Source organism: Buteo buteo, chromosome 1 (assembly GCF_964188355.1).
Source record: "Buteo buteo chromosome 1, bButBut1.hap1.1, whole genome shotgun sequence".
Lineage (NCBI taxonomy): Eukaryota > Metazoa > Chordata > Aves > Accipitriformes > Accipitridae > Buteo > Buteo buteo.
Window position 1 is genome coordinate 37,141,501 of NC_134171.1, and position 15,755 is coordinate 37,157,255.

At 38.0% G+C, this 15,755-nt stretch overlaps 1 protein-coding gene across 2 annotated transcripts in view; it reads right to left on the minus strand.

Moving 5' to 3' along the window:
* The window catches only part of WWC2 (WW and C2 domain containing 2), a 109,006-nt gene that overhangs the window by 22,780 nt on the left and 70,471 nt on the right, over positions 1–15,755 (minus strand). For both annotated transcript variants that reach the window (XM_075028041.1, XM_075028050.1), the window contains 6 exons: positions 14,754–14,996; positions 9,717–9,806; positions 7,223–7,836; positions 3,558–3,681; positions 959–1,039; positions 790–876 (listed from right to left, as the gene is read on the minus strand). In XM_075028041.1, the coding sequence (XP_074884142.1) occupies positions 790–876; positions 959–1,039; positions 3,558–3,681; positions 7,223–7,836; positions 9,717–9,806; positions 14,754–14,996 (1,239 nt within the window). The remainder of the gene's footprint in view (positions 1–789; positions 877–958; positions 1,040–3,557; positions 3,682–7,222; positions 7,837–9,716; positions 9,807–14,753; positions 14,997–15,755) is intronic.

Below are 15,755 nucleotides of genomic sequence, written 5' to 3' on the forward strand. Positions count from 1 at the left end.
GGAAGGGGACCAGCATGAAAACCAAATTTTCCAAGTATTGAGTATGTTCTACTCTAATCTTATTAAGCTTCTCAACAGTTTAAGATAGTTTTTCAGTCTGTAAAAAAGCTCACTGAAGTGCAAGGGTCCCCAAGGAGCCAAGGCAAGCTGTACTTAGTGTACAGATGAGAGTTTTGGATTAGAATCTCAGTGGTAACATTTACTTATTCAGCCATTTTTGTTCATTTCCTACACATGATTTCCACTGTAATTACTTTTAGACCTTTCATATTGGTCCAATTCAACACAAGAACTAAGTCTTTACAGACCTCCAAGCTCCAGTTGTTAGGGATGGTGTATCTCAATGTGGCTGTGCTTGTCTGCTTGCAATTTATCAAATCACACCTCACCATTAAAAGCTCACTTAAAAGACACATACTATTTTAACATCATTTTACATCAAAATGCCACATAAATGTAAAAAGACAAGATTCTGAGCTGAAAGAATGGCAAAGTATCAAAAGAATGTTTTTAGAAACTACAGAATAGCTGTTCTGTACTCACAAAGCTACAGAATGTTTAAAAACACTAAATGAAGCATCATTTAAAAAAATCCTTTTTGTTCCACTTTAGCGCCATGTGCAAATTTCCTGATAACTTCTTTTTCTTGCAGCATTGCTGGAATGTGTAAAAGCTAAGTACTACTACAGTTTGAAAAGTTTAAATCAATCCATTCCTTTGGAGAATTTGTACAATTTATTATTATATTCTCATATTTCAACACTACTGCTCAATGATTGTTTGACTTACACTTTAGAGCCAAGGGGGACAGAAAACGCTGGAAGATTTCTGAGCCGTACTATGATTATCACAAAACTTGAATTGCTGTGGTCATATCTGTTAAAGAAAGGACAACATGAGGAAGTTTACTATTCACATTTATGTATGAACAGAAATATTCCCTTTGCTGGTTACTTACCTGAGTCCTATTTGTACCTGGGCAGCCTCTAGAGTTGTCGCATCATCTTCACTATATACAACATCCTCAGTTTCATTTGGTCTAGGGCAAACAGGCAAATACTCAAATTTAGGAAAATTATAGTTAGCTTGCAGCAATAATTAAGGTATGCATACACAGAATGTATACACATTCTCCTAAACAGGCTGACTTAATTACAGTGTGCACTCCAAATAAGAATTTCAGAGCCTACACAATAGCAATGCCTGTTTTAGACACAATCACTGCCTGAACAGTTTGACAACTCCAGTAATGAGTCAGAAAGGCCTTAGGCTGATTACTGAAGCAGGCCAAACTAACAGGCAAGAGAAAAACTCATGACATTTTCCTATACATACTTAGTACTTCTTTATCCCCCTGAATACAAAATTGGAAATTAAAATTTGTAATAAACATCAGACCACACGTAAACTGGATATGAAATACTCCTTTGGAAAATACTTGAGAAGCAGGACCTCTGTAAAATAAAGAGGTTTCTGTGCAAACAAGAAGCATCTTTCCTCTGAGCCTGTTTTCGGAACGATTCAAAGAACCAGAGGGACTCAAGTCTTGCAGCTGAAGAGCAACTCTAGCGTTGAATGGAATTACAGAGAATCCATGTGGCAAAATAATGCCAGTCATTTTCTGGAAGGTTTGAGTGAGGATGTTGTATTAATGTGTTTCATTGATTTTTAAAACTAGACTTTTGGAATCAATAAACAAGATTAAGATAGAAAATGTCAAGACAGGAAATGTGGAGAATGACACAGACATCCCACAAGACATGACAGCATTATTTAAGACGCTGCATTTAGAGGTTTCCTTTTTACTATTCATTTCCTGGCTGATGGCTAATTTGATAGAGTGTATTTACTCCCTCCCCTGCCTTACATTACTCAATACAAATGACTGGTCTATACAGCAGAAATCACTGTACTGTAACTTCAGGAGCATACTGACAAATTGTAAGTCATTCCATACACAGTCCTCATAAAGACACTTCTACTAAACATAAGCAACTCACACAGAGGCACTCATTACCTCTTCACTACTTCCTATTCAGTAATAATTAAGAGTAGCCACACCTGGAACTATCATGGAATAACTAGAGTCTGTAAATCCTAGCTTGCACAAATGGCAATAGTTTCCTTTTGTACACAGGCTTACGGGATGCAACTGCCTTCTTTCCTCTTTTCCTCAGTAATGACAGGAAGATGACAGGAATTTGTTCTGTTTTCCACCTATCCACTACTTGTAGTCATTGGAGGACTAAAGACTTGCTCCATAGAACACCCACTGCTTTTGGTCCAATGTCTGCTCATTGCTATCCACTGGTCTTATAACTGGAGCAAACAGTACGTTTTGATCACAGTGGCTCAGAATTGAAATAAAATGGAAAGACAAAAATGGTTATTGAACCAAAATACACAGTCAAAGCCACTCAGTCAAGTGAAAGCTAAGTTTTTAATAGATGGGAGTTTATTTCAGCCTAAGAAGTTGCATTACATCTAACTGCAGACATAGAGCAAACTAATACTAGGTTTCAGAGTTCAGGGTGAAATATGGGTCCATGACCTAAGATGAGATTGAATGGGCATTGTAACACTTTAGGAGAAAACCCTTTGGATTTCAGCTTTTTTATTTGGTCTCATCTATTTTTATTACCTTTTAATTTGTGAAAGACTTGACAAGTAGAAGTAATTTTATCAGAGGCCAATAAAACCCATTTATGATATCATAATGCACCTTTACCTGTGCTAATATAAAAACATTTAGCCTGGCAACAGAAGACATGCATCTACGACTTTGTAACAATACTGCTAAACCATCTCTATCTGAATATTCAAAAGGACAAAAAATTCTTAAATGTCAACAACTTGCCAAAACTGAGGTGAAAAATAAATATTTTGGTTTCTCTCATAGTTTGCAATAGTCTTCTAATACGCAGTCTAAAGTTCATTGTTCTCCCTGCCAGAAAACAGACAATACTATATAAACTAGTATGAAGAATCCTGTAGAAGTTATGTCTTGTCAAAAAGCAACAACAGCAGATACATTTCTTATATCCTTTTCACCACAGCAAAGCAAGAACATTAAACCCTGACCTGGCTTATTTTTATACCAACATTACAACTGAGGATTTTCTTATCTTTCCTATATCCTCTTTTTTAAAAAAGAAAATATTCACGCAAAATGCTCTGCAATCTTAAGACTGTATCTAAACAATACAAGAAGTAACAAGAGTCACTCTGAGTAGAGTCAATATAGCCACATGGCAGAACCTGTGTAGTTTAAATCCAGCTTTTGTCCTAGGAACACTTCTAGCAAGAAAAAACCCAAGAGTAGAAGGTAGCATATGAATGCTATTCAACCAAGCTATATAAGCACTCTAATGCAAATTTATTTGCTTAAAAAAACCCCTTCACTGTTTGGCAAACATGCCTTCCTTTCAATATGAAAGTACAAAATATTTATAAAAAAAGGCAAGACAGATAAACTACTTATGCTGGTATTATATAACTGCTTATAGATATATTTAGATTTTTGGTGGAATTTGGTTTGCATTATTTCTCAAACCTACTGTTTCACAGAAGCTTCATATACACCACTATCTCCAGCTACAGACTCGTCGGACACGGCAGCAGATACACAAGCTGTTTTCTCCTCAAGCAGGTGACTAGCTGTTCTTCTCGGTAAGTCAACACCTACGAAAAGAAAGAAAGAAAAATCAGTCTAAGAGATTAATAGTCAGAAAGAGAGAAGCGCATAGCTTAGAACATTGTCAAGTTGAAAGAGGTGACCCTTAACTGAGTATCACAGAGTAGTTTTGTTCCACATCATTAAACATTCTGAGACTGTACTGCTGTTATCACATATTCTGGCTAGGGATACAGCCAAACTGATGAACTTGAAAATGTACAACTATTATTCCTTCCCAGAGATACAGGCTCCTATCATCACCCGTATCTGTTGAGCTAGTTATTATCTTTCATTATTAACCCTCATTATCCTGATCTTTAAACCTGTATTTGCCACATTCACATTCTGCACTGTAGTAACACTTCGGCTACATGCAAAGTGCTTTCCTACTGTTTATTAAATATTCAGAAGTCAGACAGACACCCTCTCCTCAGTGACATAACTGCTAGAAATTAAAAATCCCCTCCGGCTTACTACATCAAAAACTTTTTATGCTACAGTCTCTTTACTATCAACTACTACTTAGCTGTAATCTTCAAATCGCATTCATATGCTAGTGCTATGCAATGAAGAAGCAGCATTCACAAAAAGCCACATTGTGCAGCATAGTAAGTTGAGGGCCTATGCAGTACTTTTATCTGCCAAGGGGTGAGGATATTGTTATGCATTATCATCCCCACCTGAATCATGACTTTACATCTTGTTAAGATGTTTAAAATTTAAGGCTTCAGATTAGATGATTGATTGCTGCATTTGTGCGTTTATTTATGGCAGTAGGAATGCTTTTTCCTTGATGATGAAGTGCTCTTTCCCTTCCCCCTGCCGCCACGTGAGGGGTGAAGGTGATGACATGATTTATTGATTACCCTTAGGAATTACCACAGCAGCCTGAATTGACTTTGACAATGACAGAGACTGACTGTGGAAGAGCTACATGATATTCCAACTTGGTTTCTGACAGCAGAGACATGTGCAGAGGAGCAAATATCTGCATGGTTCACCTGTACAGAAAAGTCAGAGACAGACAGAGAAGCAGGTAAGCACTGCATCTAAAGAGCCAATGCAGATTATTACATCAAAATACTAGCTATACTGTCTTCAGGTATGTTTGTCTACCTCCAAGTTAAGATTCAACAGTATTCAGATTTGTAGTTTTGTAAAACTTAAGTGTGAGCTGAAATTTTCCAGGCAGGTTTTATGCCTCCAGCTGAGTTTGTTGAAAACCTTCCCGTTCAGCATTGCAGCAGTTCCAAGAATGAAATTGGAGTAGAAACACTGAACCAACCCCAGGTCTGTGTCTCCCTGCTAATTTACTGAAGCCTCACCATGAGGCCCATTTTACTATGGAAATTAGAGGTATTGAAGTATAATTAATTAATAGCTGGCTTTTCAAAATTTGAGTTCTTATTTTGGCAGTCTTAATACAGACTTAAAGATTATTTTTATCACATATATGACACTACGTGAGGAAGTATCAGTATGAAAAATCACAGCACGAATTTGTATTTAAAAATCATAACTACTTATAGATTTAAAAGACACCCTGACACTATCCAGAATAACAGGTAGTCAAAAAAGCTCAAAAATTTTAGACAACCACATGATGCCTTTGAAAATAATGATCTAAAGAAGTAAATTTAAAAAAATAATTCTGATTCCTCATAGCCCTATGTGTTCCCAAATCCCAAACCATCTTAAATTCAGTTCTCAGACTAGATAAGTTGCAGCAGAGATTGCAAAGACAGACAGACCGAAAGTTGTTATTTTGGAAAGGATATGCTGCTGAAATATGGGTAGGAAAATTAATTACTTTCTCCATCTTTTATAACACAGCTCTAAAGCAAAATAACTACTGTGTTTCGCTATACTCAAAAGAAAAAGGACCAAATGACCCCCCTTCCCCCAAATGCCCTTCCATGTTTTTCCACTTTGCATTTCACAGGTTCAGACCATGCGGACATCAGTCAATTTCTTTTTTTCTTTCTGTACAGTTGGACAGAGGGGGGACTCCCAGCTTGTACTATGTATACCATACATTTCTCTTCTGATGCCACACTGTTCTGGTCAATATTGAAATTACTACAGTACTGCAGTAAGCTAAGCTAATTAACCGACAGAAGTTACAACAATCCATTGAGAGAGAGAGATATAGAGAGATGGAAAAACCCCCAAATTTCTCATTAAAATATATGTCTGTATCAATATGTCCAGGTACTTTTACTAAAAACTGGCAAAGTCCAGGCACAAGAGTTCAAGCTTAGCAACAAATCTGGACAATGCACTCTCTAGAGCTAGGCTGTATTTATTCTAAGACACCCAAACTCCTTAGTTAGCCGCTTCGCTATCAACTTAGGCCCAGAAACATGGAACTGGGAACACTAGGTGCCGTCCAGGTTTCAAACAGGGCTGCCAGTGCTCAGCACTACTGGAAATCTGGCTCCCTCAGTTCTTCCTTTGGAAAACCGAGCCACTGTGTAACAAATGTTTGCAACATAAAGACAATGACACAGAATGCCACTAGAAAAGTCAATAAACGTGCAGAGAAAGGACAACGTACTGTCAACCCTAACAAAAGGCAGCAAAGTCAACTCTAAGACTGAGGACAAGCCATCAATTCCTGACAGCTGTGATTTTTGAAGTTCTCTGCCAAAGGCTTTGACGATGTAAGATGACTAAGTATGTTGCAGAGCTTTTACTGCAGACTAGAAGTGGAATTCATTACACCTAATTCAGTCATCTCAAAGTTAAAGTTAACTAGTTACTAAGGATACCTTGATAACTCACAGGGTCATTCATCCCATCTTCCTTAAAGGGAAGTATGTTTTAGGATGAGATGACTCATCCTTTTGGAAGTTACCCACACACTGCAGGGGGAGCCTAAACTAGCTTAGGAGCTGTGTTCTAACTCAGACAGATAAAAGCTAAAAGCTACGAAATCCACGTTAAAAATGGGGAGACTCTCACTGTAACTTACATGGCATGTGGTCACTTGTCTTTCTCAACTCACATAAAAAAAGTGAAACACAGATCTTTCAGTAACAGTAGGTTCGAATAACTAGATATACATACACACATAAAAATTCTCTTTTAAGTCCAGAAATCTCTTTTATTGAGAATGTCAGTTTGTAACTTATTCTTCAGTGAGAAACAAGGTATCTGATTTCAAGTTACCAAAAACCAGCAAAGGGTATTTTTGCTCTATCCCCATACATCCTGACAACACCTAGGAATACCACACATGCTCTGTGTCTTCAAGATCCCGCTTCAGGTTTTTCTGTTACTTTTTCATGACAGAGTCTGCAACACATGAACTTTCCTTCTGAGACAGCTACTGAAAATGCAGCAGGAATCAGGGTGATCGTAGCTCTCTGCAGCCTAAACTAGAAGTTATGTAACGTCCATCAGAATTACTGCCTGCCTGCCATGGCAAATGTAGGCTGATCAAGATACTCTTCAGTTACATGAGGTAGCTCCCCATTCAAAAGCCAGCTGTTAGTTCAGAATTTTCATGTTACAAATACATTTGACAATAGATTTTTTTATTACCTGAACTTCCTTCATGTAGAGAAGGCAGAGGCTGCCTAACGCCTTCATTAAGATCTTTATCATCTGTAGGAATCCGAGATCCTGCTCTAGCTTCAGAGTCCAATAATATTTGGTTCTCACAGAGACTAATGCCTGCAAAATCACCCAAAAGGTCACAGTCTTCAAAATCCGTAGTGAGGTGATGCAGAGGGGAATTTTGAGCTGACATTGAAAATGCAGCTTCTAAAACCAAAGGGGAGCCTGGGGGGGACAAGGAAGACAGGGAGGATCTGGAAGACAGTGATGTCACAGATTTGGGAGGTTCAGTCAATTTGGGATGGTCTGCAGCTGAATGAGAGTCACTGTAACCCAGTCTCCCATGGGAACTGACCACCTCATTTTCATGAATAGTCGTGATAGGCCCCGAAGGAATGTAACCACTTTTTTCTTGCAATATGAAGTCAAGTTTATACTGATAGTCCAAATCTGTTATTTGATCGCCTTGGTTGTAGTAGAGATCCGTGGAGCTGAGTGAGTTTAATGACCCTCTGCTTGATGTGTTCAGAGATCCCCGGCTGGATGCCAGAGATCCCAAACTGCTCCCTGAAGACACAGATAACGTACTAGCTGAGAGGCTGCAAAGAAAGCACAAACAGGTACAATGATGTTACTAAACTAAACAAGCACAAAATGGTACAAGGAGAGATAAGATTGACTGGAGCTGCACTATAACGATTTATAACTGAATGCTACTTGGAGCATTATGTTTTTTTAAGCACCCATACTTGGCTTACATCAGTGTGCCCAACCTGCACACTATCAGGGCAATTTGTCCAGCTTACTGCCTGTTGCCAAAGCCCCTTTTCTTCTGGAGAAGGCTGCAGATTTGACAAATGGGTCCAGCAGTAACGGCAGCCTTCTCAGCTGCTATATTCCCTCAAAGATCTGCTCCACTCTGATGTGGGGGCTCAAGGGGTCAATGTGACCAGAAAGAGATCCCCGGGAGGGAGGTTATGGCAGCAGAAGAGTGCTGCCACATCTAGAGCAATTTATGCAGCCTGCCTTCTGCCCAAGCACCTGGGAAAGATGGCAGCTAGAAGGAGACAAGTTATAGCAGAACAGCTTCACATCTGTCAGACAACACACACTCTACATGCCCACTAAAGGCAACTACATAAGCATGGCCAAGGCTGTAACATGCAATCTTCTCTTGTTAATAATAGAAGATAAGGAGCCCTGCCAGGCCAGAGAAAGCAAGTGTTACTGCCTTGGCTCAGGAGGACTCTACTGGGAAAAAATGTCATGAAAAATAATTTAAGGCAGCCCCTTCTAAACACTTAAAAGATGCTTACTGGACAACAACAGAGCTATCAACTTCAAAAAATTTTGCCACTGAGCTAGAAAACTGCTTTTAACAGGACAAAGAGATTCCCAAAAGTCCAAACAAACATAAGCACACAATACTTACAAAAAAAAAACCAAACCCACAAAACCCCCCCCCAAAACATTTAAAAGACTCTTTCCCTAACTAATCACCAATTAAGATGCAATTTATGGGATCTGGCTGAGATGTTTGAAATAGCTAAGCCAGCCTAGATCCCAGGAATAGGATGGTATGGCTTATTGTGAGAGGACCTTTATAGAATGCTTAAAAACATTTTTCCTCTTAAAGCCCCATTTTGATTTCTAAGAGAACAGGTAACCGTTAATGCATTGTCTGATTGGTGTATCCCACTGGGATATGCAAGAAAATTCAGGATTTTCTAAATAAATATAATGGACACGTGGTTTGGTAGCCCAGGGTAACAGTCCCGAATTGAGAGAAACTCTTCCCTAGGACCAGTTACATGTATCATTAAATATTGGAATTCCCATCAGAGCAATGAGTTTGAGTTCACAGTTGCTGTAACTGATTACTTTTTTGTTATCACTATGAATTTCATAAACCCAGAGTCAGATTTTGAATCAATGACTGTCAGGAAAAAAAATATCCTGCTGAGGATACATTTCCATCTACAGAAAGTGTACGTCAATGTTGCAGAATAAAACCAGAATCAACTATTCACATAAGTATTTTCATGCATACACTCATTAAGTCTCTCCAGTTATTACACAGAACAAAGGCTACAGTTCTAATAACTCTTTTTAGACAGAACTCTGAGAAAGCATTTGGTCTCCTCAATGACAGGATTTTGAAAATATGACCAATTAGAGAATTCCTGATTTATTTATTTATGTAGACTGAAGCAAAATAATGTCTGCCTGCTTAGTTATGGAAGCTGCACAAAAAATCCATTCAATCCAGTCTTGAGTGCTTACTGAAATTATAAAGGTACACCAGGTTTGCATGGTGGCAAAACGCTTGAAGCTATTACACTTGCATTTTCTTCCTTAAATACTGAACAAATTTCGTTCAGCTTCCAGCTAACAGAAAAACCTAAGAATGAAGTTGAGACATCCAGGTCCTTTAGATTGTTGCTGAAAACAGGTTTTCGATTATGCAGTACAGTCTCACCTCCTAAGTTGTGAATGCAAATAAGTAGTTAACTTTGTAGATTCTTCAAGTTTCTGTACCAACTCTTTTCTTCTCTCTTCCAATTTCAATCTGGAAAGAGACGTACATGTAAGTACAGGAAAGCATTACAAAATAATCCGGAGGCTAAAATACTTCATAGATAAGACAGAAACAAAGTGAACATCCCTCATATTTTCATCTAGTTGCCAACTACTAAAGTCCAAGAGACTGTGTTAGCTCTCAGTCCTATGGTAAAACCCTAACCACTTCAGCAGAGTGACTTAATACTAAGTACTGTTACAAACCTGCTGAGTGTACAAGCAAGCAGTGTTGGTACATTCACACTGTACCAAGGGGAACGTGCACCCAATAAAAGAGCAACACATGAGCACTGGGAAAATAGCTGCAACTTCAGGAAAGTAAGATCTGCACTGATACAGTTTTCAAAAGCCATGCTGTAGACTGGCTCCTCACTTAACACAGTTTCAGAAAAAAACCCCAAAGAACATTAATACCAGTATTAGTGCTAATAATGCAGGAACTTGGGGTAGCACTGCAGGAAGTTTAAAATTAAAGCACTCCCTTTGATCTCAGATTCTTCGTATAGAGACAGAGCACAGAAAAATCAAAGCAGCATTCAAGCACAATCTTCTGAGACAATGGACCATATTTAGGAGTCCTTGGTAAAGATTTCTACAACCTCAACAGCTTTGTCATCACCTCAGAGCCACATAGCATTGTAATGCTCATTAACAAGGTTCACCTTTATGAAAAAGCAGGATTTATTGCCTCCTGCAACATTATCCAGTGCAGCTCTAAAACCACGAATGGTGGAACTCTCCCATTCCTTTTGGCTGGCTGCTAGCAGAAAGGATTCACTAACCTTTACAGTGATTTTTTCCTTTTATAATTCCCTTTTATCACTCCCATTTACAACACCAAATAAATTGCTTTCCCTCAGTGGATTCAGCTAAAACCCTCCTGTTGTTGTGGATTAGTATATTCTCCTCTAGCCCTTGCTCAGTCAACTGATACATGTCACAAGTTCTCAAGCAACTAATCTGAGAGACAAGAAATTACCTCCCTTCCTTTAAAAAAAAAAAAAAAAGAGAAAAAAAAGAAAAAAAAAAGGTTGATGCTCATTCTCAGAAACTGTTCCTTTGGCCTTTCTGGCATCTCAAGGATGTATAAATTAAAATTCAAAGCAGAGAACACTTCAGAGAACAAAAACCAAAAAATCAACCATTGCTTTCTTATGCAAACTGAATGAAATACTCCAGAGTTCCCAGAATTCACTCTCTTTGAGTGTCAGATACCAGTAAAAAGACATTAAGTCCTCAATTCAGCAAAGCATGAAAAGCACTTGCTTACACCCATGCTTATTCAGCGAGCAAATCTGGGTTATGCAAAGGTGAATAAGTTACCCCGAGGTCAGCCAGGGTGTGAACTTCCACTCCACTGCCTACACTGCGTGTGCTCTTACACCGCAATAATATGTTCATCTACCAATACCTGCTAAGACTGTTAAAAGCATACACAGTATTTCATTCTTTGCTCAGGAAGACACATACACGGGTTTCCAAACCAAGAATTATGCTCATCTATGGTATCAGATACTCTTTCCTACCATTCTACTATTTATCAATGCCTTCTATCTTTTAAAGCTTAATCTATCCTGCTTTTCACAAGCAAGAGTGCTCTTCACTAGCTCTTTTGTGGCTTTTCAATAGTAAACTATCATATTTTATCTTCAAGGAAAAGGCACAAAAATTGCTGTATGTGTTCAACTACTAATGGCAAAAGACAAGAAGGAAAATTAAAAGCTTAGGAACTTCTTTGACTGGAGTCCTCAAAACAGACACCTATAGCTGATCCACTGAATTTGTACTATTAAACTAAAAGGTTGGTTTGTTTTCTTCAAAGCACAAGCAAAAGTTTGTTTTCCTTTACTATCTGAAGGAGGTTGACAAAATGTAATTTATCCCATATAATCCAGCTCCTGAAAATAAATTCTTTCCTGGATGTAATCTGATCTACTAGTAATTAAAGAAGTAGTATTAATAACTGTAAGGAAATTTCAGAAAGATGTTATTAACAAGTCACAAACACAAGCTAGATGATGAAATTGCTCCTGGAAGTTCCAACACATACAGGAAATAATTTTACTATCTCACAACAAATTGAGATTCAAGGAAATTTTTTTCATTCTACATCAGGCCAAATGAAAAAAACCAACCAACCAAGCAACAAAACAACCCCCAAAACTTTCAAACAATGAACCTTCCTTCTTTATAGCATTAGCGTAAGCAGGAACTTTAATAGCCCCAAGACTATGTAAACATGTAAACAACCATCACATTATCTATTCTGACATGGGCCTTTCTCAATCTCTCCTCTTCGCACCCCTCCTATCTAAATTAGCCTATTACTCACTCGTTGCTGGAGCAACTTGAGTGTTTGTGAGACATCTTTCTCTAGTTTTGATCTTAAATTGTAACATTGCTGAGAGGGGCATAGAATCTTAAAAAAAATACATTAGAAAGTTAAAGTGCACATACGTCACCTTTCAATGTAAACTTATATGGACATGTTTGTTTATGACAGGCACAAAAGCAAGGGCCAGTTTTGCAGGCAACAGCACAATCAAGTAGTTAACTCATGCATCTGTTTAAATGCCTGTGATTACTTAGAAGATTTTGCCCAGAACTAAAGCAGTAATGGAATCTCCCTGACATGAACACAGAGGCAAGAAAGTAGCAAATAGTTCTCAACAGTTCCACAATCCAGTTATTTCTATATAGTGGCTGGAGGGCTTCTTAGAGCAGTCAGATTATGCCCTGTCTCTGCTTCTTTGAAGCTGATATGTTATGATTTATACCCTCCTTCTGTAAATTGATTCCAAGTACATCTACTAGTGGCAATTTCAGTAGCCTATTCCAAAATAACCCAGGGCTACGCTATAATGTTTTTGTTTTAAGTCAGAGCAAGTCTTCTGTTTCTTCCCCCTTTAGAAAAAAACTAAAAAAAAACAAAAAACCCCCCAAAAAAACCAAAACCCACAAAACCAAAACAAAACAAAAACCCCTCATCACATCAAGCTCTGACACAATCCATAGCTGCTTACACTGTTGCTTCATTATCAGTACCCGTGAAAACACTGGAAACCTAAAGGCATTCATGAAACTTCATGAAAGAAAATAGTAATGCGACAACAGTGCAGCACTTTTGAGGATGGTGTGGCTCCTCCACTGACAATGGAGAAAAGAATCTACCTCATCTCCAAGAAACAAAATGCTGATGGTTGATCTGATACAATTAAATGTATCATTTTCTCAAATTAACATTTCAGGGAAAGTTTCACCATCAGAATCCTTCTACAAAATGAGGATTTTTTTAATGTTTATAGCAGAAACACCAGAAATAATCTCAGAATAGCCTGGTGTGAAAGAATTGATGTGCTCTGAAGTCATCAAGGGAGATAGTTTTAATATATATCATCAACAGTTGCAAATAGAAATTCAATGGAGATTCACTGGAATAGCAAAAAAGCAATCCAGAAGCCACCTCAACCAGCAGTGTATGACATGAAATCTTACAATAACCTCAGAAAAAGATTCCTCATTTTCAGGAATAAAAATCAAAAGCAGAAAAATTGGAAGAAAATAGAGGGAAAAAATTTAAGCTCTAACAACTAGTTGTGTCACTACACATAGAAAAAATCTGCCATTTTATTTCTTCTTGACATAGGAGACAATTTTACTTGCCCTTGGTACTCCAAGTCTGGCATCTGACATGTAAGGAAAACAGTCAGGTGCAGAATTTTCTTTGGCACTAAACAAGCAAATCCAAAACAAGACTAAAACCAGCTACCTATTTACAGCATGAGTCAGGATTTAGCTGTAACAACAGCATATTATCAAAATCTTAGATACAAATTATTTATTTGTGAATGCGATTTTATTATTGACCCCTTATTCTCTATTTATTAATGGAAGTCAGAAAGCAATGGATCCATGGTACTTTAAAGACTACTAACACAGACAGGTAACACTTCTGCAAAAATATTGTTCCTGTAGGACATAACCCTTCTTCTAAAACACGTTTGGATTATGGATATAATGCAGTTTAAACTATTCTAAAGTGTACAAATAAGTTTAAAAATCATGCCTAATGCACATCTACATACTTTGTAAACAAAAAATTTCCTCACTACTCAGCTACAGTTTAGGACCCAGCTTCTAAAGCCACTAACAGAAATTTCACCATTCAGTGAAACTGGAGCAACAGCAGGTGTTTCCTAGCAGAGGGAAACGGGAAAGGCTTACAGTACTGATTGTATTACTTCAATAAGGCATACTACACTGATACACACAATGACATTTTGTGTTTATTGCATTTTATGTGTGCTAGAGGTGGCCATAAATTTATTTCCACTTACAGTTGATGAAAAGTCCATTTGTGACAGTCACCTTTGATTTTCTCTAACTCTGAATCTGGCTAGAACAATTTATTGCAGGAGTTGCTTTGGTTACCAGTTAGGTAGCAGCAAGTTAGTAAAGTTTTGCAGCAATTATACTTCTCCTCTGAACTTTTTTTTTTCCCTTTTGGTTGCATTTTTGTATGTAATAAAACTCACAATGAAAGGCTTCAGATGTTGCAACAATCAAGATAATCTTTGTAACCTGAGTTCAAATAGTTTACAGCTATTATCAGAAACGAGTGAATGATGTATTGCCCTCCTGCTGGTATGTTGACATTCCTCACTTATTTAACATCTGTCACAGGCATTTTCATGCTGGTAGCAAACACAGAGCAACTGATATTGCAGAGCACATACAGGGTGTTCGCATTCTCTCACAGTACAGAAGACTTCTTTGTGTTTCTGCCCAGTGGGCTAATAACAAATTTAATTAAGATCTACATAGAACAGTTACTGAAGGGAAACAGCCCATCAAGGCATAGTTCAGGGTCTGTAATGAGTACAAAGGTTAGACTGCAGAAAGAAGCATTTCATATTAGCAAAAGACAACCCATTACCTTTCAGCAAGTGCTTGACTGGGTGTGCTTTTTACAGACAGCAGCTCTTCTTCAAGCCTCTTCCTTTCTGCTTCTAGCTGCTCTAGCTCATCTTGAGTACGTTTGCGTGGTGTAATAAACTGGAGTTCCTTTAAAAGCTCTTCTTTTTCATTGATTAACATCAGTTTTTCCTTTTCCACATCCAGTGCCCCAGGCCAGGCTTCACTATCTAGCTTAGAGAGTTCAATCTTCAAGTTAGCCATGCTAAAATAAAACACAGCAGACTTGTCTCAGCCCAGCATAGCACACAAATCCCAGGAAAGACAGAAGTGATACAGTACTTTGAAAGGTATCAGGTTATAACAACATTTTCTACTCAAAGCCATACTTTTAATTGGTTTTGCTTCGCAAGAATGCAGACTATGCCAAAAAAGCAAGCCACCTATCCAGGCCAACAGCAATATGCATATGCACTAAAAATTAGTTGCTCCTGTTCCAATGCCGAGTTGAAGAAGAAGTCACAACGTTAATAAAAGCTTTATTGAAAGCGATCTGTCTGGTAACATAGTAGTGGCACTATGCTTTACTCATTGAGGAGTATGATGGATTTCTAAGCTGTTGGAGGCTGACGGCTCCTCAGAAACAGCAATGACCATGGTGAAAGAAGGTGCACCATAGCAAGGTGCTCACTGCAGCAACATGCATGTATGCAAATCTTAAAAGGCAAAAGCATTGCTCTTCTATGTGATTAAAATAAAAGGTAATAGGACAGTGGCTACCTAAAGAGAAGGGAGATTATTAACTCAAAAGTTTGACTTTGTGCAGCTACTGTTCCCATTGCAGATGTCAAATCACAGAGTTAAGACACCCAAGACTTTGTTATCCATACATATTTTGCAGATACACACATATAATGGAAGCAGAAACTTCCCTACATTACTGTTGTACTATAGCTCAGTCCCAATCAAGACAGGTTCCTTCCAGTGTTCAGTCTCCATAATCATACTGTCTATGAGCTCAGCA